The following is a 9197-nucleotide window of genomic DNA, read 5'->3' as shown; positions in this document are numbered from 1 at the left end:
ATTGTTCTCAAAGAAATTCTATACCTTCATCTGCATATTCAATCTATAAAGTTTATCAATCCATACTCAGTTTACAATGACACATGCCAGAATTTTGGTCAAATTATCAGAGAATAACACCACGAATTTTCTGCTATCCAATGCTTATTAAAAACTGTGCTGAAATAAAAATTTGGGAAACCATTTCTACCTAGTCTTCTACATTAGTTTCTCAAAGTGTGGATTCTGAACAATGAGCATATGTATGAAAGTGCAATTTTCTGGGCTTCACTTTAGACCTACTTTACAAGCTTCCCTAGTGATGGGACTCAGAAAATTACCCTTTAATCCAACTTTCTGGTTATTCTTAGAGACAGTGAAATTTTTAAAACACTGCTGTGGAAATTCAAAATATTACCAAGACAGGTATCAGAAAGATGTGCACTTGAATCATGTAATTTTGACTCATGCAGAAGAAATGCTTTCACTAAACTAAAATTGGTGATATTCCATTATCTTATATCTAGAACCAATATGAAAACAGTCGTAGAACATTTTTGGTTTGAATACTGTGTTCTGTTTCTCCTGCATCTCTCTGTGTTACCTATATGAAGGCCCATATAAAATGTCTATTTTTAGAACTCAGTGCTGGAAAGACTTTGTTTTCAATGAGATGTGGATACACTTTCTCATCATGGACAATGGGAAACAAGTCATTGGTTTACTGATAAATGTTTCAGTTTTCAATGTGGCTGCCTAGAAAATAGAAGTGGAATAAGTGCTCAGAGTTATCATCTCTGTATTAAAAATTTTATTTCTCCCCATCCTGCCCTTACCTTCTACTCCAATATGTAACTTCTATAGTTGTCTTCAAAAAAGAACCTGAGGCAGGGATTTGGGTGCACGTGATATTTGGAGACTTGCACTCAGGAGAAAGGGAGTGAGAAAAATGGGAGAGAATGGAGGAAGGTGCTAAGCAAGGATGTGGTCTCAGCTGGAATCTGGCCTCAGCCTGGCTCCACAGAGAGCTCTGGAGTGTAGCACAGAGTTAAGTGCCACCTAGGGCTAAGATGTCTGTGTTTTGTTATCCCCATGTCAATTACTGGCTGTGGGTCACCCATATTGGGGAAGGGCTGGAGCTGCATAAGGTTGAGGTGTCTTCTAATCTGCATAGGGTTGCTTTCTAGAGAAGCGGGTGGCTGTGAACTGGATCATCCAAAACTCAGAGCAGCTGGGGATGGGCCACTGGCCCACTAACAGCAATGGTGTCCACTAGAGTTGTCATGTATGTTTTCGTTTCTGTTTTTCTATTTTAATGGATGACTTAGTTATACTTCTCCTTTCCAGGAAGAGAAGATGTCCTGGGAACATACATTAAAATTAACAGAACCAAATGAAGTAGTGTAAGCAGGGCTAAAATAAAGTACACACACAGGGCTTCCCTGGTGGCGCAGTGGTTGAGAGTCCACTTGCCGATGCAGGGGACACGGGTTTGTGCCCCAGTCTGGGAAGATCCCACATGCCATGGAGCAGCTAGGCCTGTGAGCCATGGCCACTGAGCCTGCGCATCCGGAGCCTGTGCTCCGCAACGGGAGAGGCCACAACAGTGAGAGGCCCGCATACCGCAAAAAAAAAAAAAGAAAAAAAAAAGTACACACACAAACATATATATATATATATATATATATATATGCTTTGCTGATAAAAACTGTTTACCACAAAGAAAATGTACACAGTAATTACTAGAATACCAGCCCACAAGTAATGCTTGATTAACATTTAGGTTGAAAATGTTCTCAGATCTTCTTATTTAACTCATATGAGAGGATTGTTCTGACTTGCATCGAAATACACCTAATCTACGTAACATTTAAAACTGGGTTAATATTTAGAAGGGGAATTTTATTTAACAATATTGACTGTGGTGACATCATTTTCAACGTGCAGACTTCTAACGCCAGTGACTCCCACATTCATTTCTCTTCCCAGGGTCCCTGACCTGAACTCATTTGAGTATTCTAACTGCCCATGGAGGGTTTTCACTTCGGTGACCCAGCAGGTGCCTTCTATTCAAAACCTTCTCCCCCCTCCTCCTAGCCCGCATCTACCCAGTGCCCTCCTGTGGTTCAGACCCAAATCTCTCTCTCAGGGACTTCCTGACATACTTCTCATCTCATTCCCCTCAGCATCTATTCCACACTTTTGCCAGAGTGGTTGTTCTAGAAGTACACATCTATTCACATCGCTCCCTATTTTAAGGTTTGAAATGACTTTCCTACTGCCAAATGCAAAATACTTCTAAAGGGATCACAGTTCTTTCTGAGGAGTCTGGCTCCAGGCCAAGATGCTATGTGTGATCTTTCAGCCCCCAGCGTAGGCAATTTCATGGTTTTGTCTGGCAGTTGTCGTCGTGGAAGCTGCCCTTCCCCCAGCCAGAGCACTGTAATCTTCTGCAGAGAGTTGTAGTCAAACACTCAGATTCAGGCACCTCTTATTCAGAGGCCTCCTCCTTGGGGCCTCAACTGAGGTACTTTTTTTCTCTACTCTGACTCAGTAACTTTCCACTGCTAGCCCTTCTCCCTTCCCTTCTGCCTCAGCCTTCCAGGACCATAAACAGGCAAGAGCCTTTTTGTTCAGGGCTCCTCTGCACCGAGACATTCCCTCCATCTGTGCTGCATGTCCATGTCCTGCCATCTCCTAGAAAGCAGACATTTAATTGGCTTAGTATTTCTAGTGACTGGCGCATTAAAAGCTCTTGAAAAATGCTGACTTGGTAAACCATGAACAGAGTAATATTTTCTTTGCGCATACAAAGTAATCACTGAAGAGATTCATACACTTGGCTAATCTGTTTGCATAGATCTAGACCTTGGCAATATTAAACTTTCTCAATGCATGCATAACCTCTTAATTGTTGCACCTGAGAAACAAAATGGGTTAGATAGATATCCTAATAGTATCTGATGCTATCTTTCCACCTCTAAAATACTTGGGTAATGATAAAATTTGAATCTGCACCAGACATTACCACTTACTAATGCTCATTTAGAATTTTTAATAAAATGCCGAAAACATAGTCTAATATCAATAACATTTAAAAGTCTAAAATGTTTTTTAAACAAAATAGGTAGTATGATAAAAATTGTCTACACACTACTCTTTCTTAATTGTATAGTATAGAAACAGATACCATCTACGAAAGTCAGGCATCAATGGGATAAAAATTAATGTTTACTCTATGAGTTGATTTCAAAATTATACCATGTAAGTGACTAATGCTCTCAGTTGGATACAGTTCAAGATGTACCCAATAATGTATTTCTTCCCAGACTGCTTATAAATTTAAGCATGAAAAAGCTGAATTTTATTTGGCAAGGATAATAAATGTGCATTTAGCTTTCTACTAATAAAAGGCACCCATTTCCTAGTATTAGCAAATATGATTTACACTTAATTTCTAAACAAATTTTGAGGATTAAATTATAATTGAAAAGCTTTGATAGTATCTATTGGAAGCCAAAATTTGAAAGTGAAAATAATGAAACCCTTGTTTAGAACAAGTAAGAGTGTATAATGACAAACTGCAAGTCTCCTTAGTTGAAGAATTGGTTTTGATTTTTTTATATACAATGAGTAACTAGTACCAGCTTGTCAGTTAATAAGAGAAATATTTGTATCCCATTTACTACTAAGCCAGTAGAAGAGGACAGATAAATGTTTGCAGAGCTGAGAAAATGTGGGATATTTATACTTAAGATGGCTACAATACTTCAGATGGTTACAATAGTTAAGTCCCTATTTTTATCTCCATTCAGTTATTCATCATGTATTTTTTGAGTACCTACTATATGTACTTTGCTAGTATTTGGAAATAAAAGTACTTTAGTAAGCAAAAACAAATGAGTTAGATTCTAGTGGGAAAAATAGATAATCAAGAGGAATAGTGATGAATCTAATCATAAACAGGGAAATAAATAAACAGGGTTTTATAGAGTGTATTATAAAGTTACCTGAATTGGAGTCAGGGAAAGCTTATCAGAGAAAGTGATACTTAAGCTGAGTTATGAAGAATGAGGACGGTTTTGTTAAGTGAAAAAAAAGTTGAGGAAAAAGAGAGCAAGCATTCCAGGCATAACTTCATGGAAAAAGACAAATCCATTGGGGCTGGGATACAGAGAGGTAGAGAGTGATACAATATGAGCTCGGAGAGGATGGTATAAGGGAGGCCAAAAGAAGACCCATTTGAAGAATTCTGGTCTTATTCCTAAAGAAATGAAGGACAATTAGTGGATTTAAACTGGACAGTAACACAATCAGGTTTGCATATGAAAAAGATCACTCTTTCATCTGGAGCAGAGAATGAAACAAAAGCAGTTAGTAGAAGGGGGAGCTATGGCGGTGGCTTGGATAAAGGTTATGGCTTTGTATAAACTCAAGACACATTCAGGGTGCAAGTCAATATGTCTTGGTGATAGGTGGGTATGGGGTTGAAGGAGAGACGATGACATCAAAGATGACTTGCCCAACCAAATGGACGGTGATGCCATTTGCTGAAATAGGTGACACCTAAGGAGGCCCAGGTCTGGGGAAAGATAATGAGAGTCCTAGTTATGCTGAGGTGCCTTTGAGAAATGGAGAAATCCAACTGGAGTTAGCTAGATGAAGATGGAGCTCAGAGAGAAATCCAATCTGAGAGGGCAAAAAAAAAGAATAAAGATCAGGCAGTGAGTCTTTGGTGAATGTACGGAAGTACTTTGGAAAAGAATGACAGATAAAAAGAAAACAAAATAGCTGTAAACTGAGACAGGCATAACACAGTGAACATATTTTATAATGCTAATCCTAGGAAAATAACAAATGGTTTTATGAATATTAGAAATAGTAAAAACTGGGGCTTAGTGAACAAATGGTGTTGAGTCAAACAAAAGAGCAGAGTCAAAAGTCCTGGTTATTGGAAATAATCCCTGTCTTTTAGGAAGGGGTAGCTGAGATCTGGGAGGGGAAGTATCATGTGTGAAACAAAAGCTGTATAATCCTTTGAGGTGGGGTGGGATGAAGGAGGCCCGTGGAGTTATGAAGATTCCCCCTTATTAAGATAGCCACAGTAAGTTACCGCCAAAAGTTTCTACCAAAAGTAACCAGGTTACTCCATGCCATCTCAGAACCAACAGATGAGCATGTGCAAGACCAGTAAGCTTCTCTGGGAAAGAACATTTAAGTAAAGTCATGCTGAAGCAAAAATCATATATTAATTTTAATGCAGTTATGAGTATTCAAAGAGACATCTTTTACTTTACACAAAAGCAAATTTATACTCACACTTTGATAAGGAACACAAACCACAAATAAGTTATGATTTTACTAGAACAGCAAACATTTTTCTTTAATGGAAAACAAAAATAGTTCTTAGGCATAAATAGCTATCTCAAGTCTTCAGAATGTCTAAATATTTTTTTCTGGTGTTCCATGTACAATTTCTCTTAGTCTGAACTTCTGGCCTTCAGAATCAGTGAATTCTACAGAATTTTTTATACAAAGTGAGGTGGGGTTTATTTCTCCTTTTATGTCATCTGTTCCTTAGAATTTGAGAAAAAGACCAAGCCTTACACCCTTCTCTCATTTTTTTTGATGGCCAAGACAAATTATTCAATTCCTTCTTGGCTTTAAAAGTTTCACTTTTTCCTGTATTCCAAGGGTGAAATATTATTGAAAAAAAAGGCAGTGTGACATGAACTATGGTACCAAAGTACATAGATTTATGTAATAAATTAATAGAACTCCAAAACAGTCATTTTAAATTTACTAGTTGTAAGGTGGATAGAAAGCCTTGTCTAGAACCCATGTCTAAGATTCCAGATCAGACAGTTCCTGATCCTTGCTGGGTTTGGTACTTTTTATTTTCCCAAATATCCTTCAGGGCAAAACTACTCATTCTTAAACTGGTCCATTGAAAAAATAAACTCATAGACTATGTCAAAACCTTTGTCAATATTCTCTCCACAAGAGGTAAACAAAATGAAACGTGAAAAAATAAAATTGATATAATACTCACACGTTTCCTTAGATTTTCCCCAATCTTAAGGATAATGCTGGGGATCAGTTTTAGGATATTTACTGAGTATCAAGGTGACTGGGAATTAATAAATAAATTTATGTAAGATACTGACAAGATATGTAGTCCAAATATTTGGGGTACGAGGTTTAGAAGATTAGTTGGCAACTACCTTCTTTAGGCTTCAACACTGCCAGGATGTTTGACTTTGACTTTTCCTACAAAAACATTCAGGTGCCCATGTTCAGCATTCCAATTACTTCAGTGTCAAGACAAGGTCTAACAATGATTTGAGATATTGATATAATATAATTTAACAGAAACCATCTTGAATTTATATGCTCTTTAAAATATCATATTTTAAAAGTGAAATTTCAGGATTTTACTTTTGATTAACAGCCACCAAGAAGACATCTGCATGTATTTAACAAGGGTAGTAATACTGCATCAAAAATATTTCTTGAATACTGTGAACAAAGGAGCCACAAAAACTCAGCATGAAAAGTGGAGTTCTGGAGTTCTGCACAGCCAGAATCAGATCTAAATCCTCAGCAGCAAGCAGGAGACTCAGAAAATGCCAACTTTAATTACAAACTTTATTTGTCAATACAATTCACAGTTTATACATGGTGCATTCCACCATATGAACTTTCAGAACAGTTATTGAGGAAATGGGTGTAGCTTTCCTTCTAAAAGAGCCTGACTTTCTAAAATTTTGGTTAGAATTTTTTAAGTTTATAAAAGTACCTTCAACAAGTTAACTGAATATTTACATTTCTAGCTTAAATTTAAATTTTGGAAAATAAGCATCTATTAAGTTTTTTTTTTTAAGATCCTGGGTTTATTTTTTAAGACCCTAATCTGAATGCCCCGTATTCAGATACACCCCTGACCCCCAAGAATAAAAGTAATGTTTTGCAATTATATTTAGGGAAATCATTTTCTTTCTGCATTTTACAAATTATATTTACAATGTACAGCAGATCTGTGTATGAAAATAAAAGAAAGAGTAGCAATCTACTAGGTAGGTGCCTTTACTGAATTTCTTCTGAATCTTGAAAACATCCAAAGAGTTGCAAGATATAAAATTAAACTAAAGAGGATTAACAGCCTTTTCTATCTTTTAAAAAAAAATCTCAAGATTTAAATTGTGCTATAACAGCTTTTTCTCTAATGTCAGAGATGAATTATGCCTGCAATCTGCATTTTTCCATGTGCAAAATCACAGTGATCCCAGTTTCAACTCTGCTCTCACACTCAGCCACAACTCCAGAGGTATACCCACAGAAGGCTAGGACTGTGCCCAACTCTGCCTCCTACATTCCCTCCCCTCATCTGGCAAAAGTTACCCAAGGAAAGAAAATCATATGAGCTTTTCATACATCAAAAAGCAAATAGATGCTGGCAGTACAATGTTTATTAGCAAATGCTTGTAACACATTGTTTTACTATCTTCTTTTCATCCAAATGGCAATTCACACCAACTGTCTAAATTCGCCTTCAAGAATATCCATTTTCATTGTTTTGTCAGATCATTTATGTATATATATGGAGATATATATATATATATATATATATATATATATATATATATATATGGCTTTTCTTCTTCCACCATTAAAAGATGTATATATAGTTAGTCAAAAATGATAAATTTTAAATACTGCCAGGAAAAAAGGGACTGATTGAGAGCAGTCAATTTTACTGGCCTGGTAATAATTACACTGTATATATGTACCATTGGTACCTGAGTCAAATAAATACTCAAGAGGGGCCGTCTTTGCACCTCATTTCTCTGCAGTGCCTTTAACGCTAGGGTTTCTGAGTGTTGCTTCAATGTCCATCTAATTTGGCATCTATTCCTTCTTCGGGCATCATCACTCCGGTCATTTTACACACTGTTTCCAGCAAGGTATGGTATTCAAACAGGAGTTGTGGGGTAAAGGACTGCGGAGTTGAGCCTAGGGGTGGGGCGGGGAAGGAGAAACCACACATTAGCTAGAGAGGTTCTGTTTCTTCGTAAGATAAGGCACTGACAGAAAATTTCTTAGGTAAAAGGCTGCATAAGAATTTCTTGCCATTTACAAAAAGAAATCTTGTCATCCATAAATGGTCCATAATCTAGGCTCAGTTAGGTAGACCCTGAAAAGTTAAGGACTGATCCCTCAAAGCTACATTATTACCGGAAACAATTATAATTCATTCTGAGGCCTTTTGGCACATTTGGAAAAGAGAGAGGAAAACAGTCTGGGCACAAAAAGGCATCAGACATTGCTTGTTTTATTCCACTGGTCAAAGAAAGTGGACCATTCAACAAGAATCATCAAAAAGATAGTGCTGGCTCAGAATTCAAATTCTCTTGATGGTAGATGACCATGATAGGTGTATCTTTTTTTTTTTTTTTTTCCTTTTTGGAGCTCATGCACAATTTAAAAAACACTACCAACAACAGTCAAAAAGAGCATATAGAAGTCCTCACCTATGGCTATGCCTAGGGCTCTTCAAAGAGAGGGCTATTTAATGTTCTCAATAACAGCAATTTCCTCGCCTGCACAGTGTGGCGTCAATCCGTTCAAATAGATACTTTCAGTTTTCAGTAAGGGAGGCAAGACATCCCTCTCGCTGGCGAGGTGGTTCACTGACAGGGTCCTCCTACAGGGAGTCAGCTCCTGGTTGTGGTTTCCAGCCAGTTCTGCGGAGAGCTTCCGCTTTATGGAGGTGGCACGCTGGAACTTGTCGTAAATCTCCACGCTCAGCCGCCTCCTGGTTTCCTTGAATTCGGCCGTGACGTTGGCTGTCCACTCAGCAGCATGGGCTCTGAACTCTCCCACCTGGAACATGAACGCAGAGAAATGACAGAGACACCAACAGGACAGTCAATGTTTTGTGTGCTTTATCTTCTGATCACTGTATTTGGGGGTTTTGAAAAGAAGATTGTAGCCTTTTGTAATATGAGAGGTCTGAGAATTGAGGTGCTTAGGCAAGTTGTGAGGAACAAGCTTCCATTTTATATAGATATGACTCTAAAAATGAATCTGTGAGCTTAAACTCTATTAACCAAATTATATTACAGGTACTAGATGCCCTTGTTTTTGGAGACAAATCGTGTCATTGAAACTTCTGATCAAAAGGCAATCTCTAACTTTTTAAAGCTCTGTTTCTTTTT

The 9197-nt window shown here is 37.5% G+C and overlaps 1 protein-coding gene across 1 annotated transcript in view; it reads right to left on the bottom strand.

Moving 5' to 3' along the window:
• Window positions 1-8544: 8544 nt before the first annotated feature.
• Window positions 8545-9197, bottom strand: part of KCNK2 (potassium two pore domain channel subfamily K member 2) — a 166448-nt gene continuing 165795 nt past the window's right edge. The window contains exon 7 of the mRNA XM_060088497.1: window positions 8545-8862. Coding sequence (XP_059944480.1) covers window positions 8545-8862 — 318 coding nt within the window. The remainder of the gene's footprint in view (window positions 8863-9197) is intronic.

The sequence above is a fragment of the Mesoplodon densirostris genome, chromosome 2, assembly GCF_025265405.1.
Source record: "Mesoplodon densirostris isolate mMesDen1 chromosome 2, mMesDen1 primary haplotype, whole genome shotgun sequence".
Lineage (NCBI taxonomy): Eukaryota > Metazoa > Chordata > Mammalia > Artiodactyla > Ziphiidae > Mesoplodon > Mesoplodon densirostris.
The sequence above is the reverse complement of the archived record's forward strand: the minus strand, read 5'-3'. Positions and strand labels throughout refer to the sequence as shown.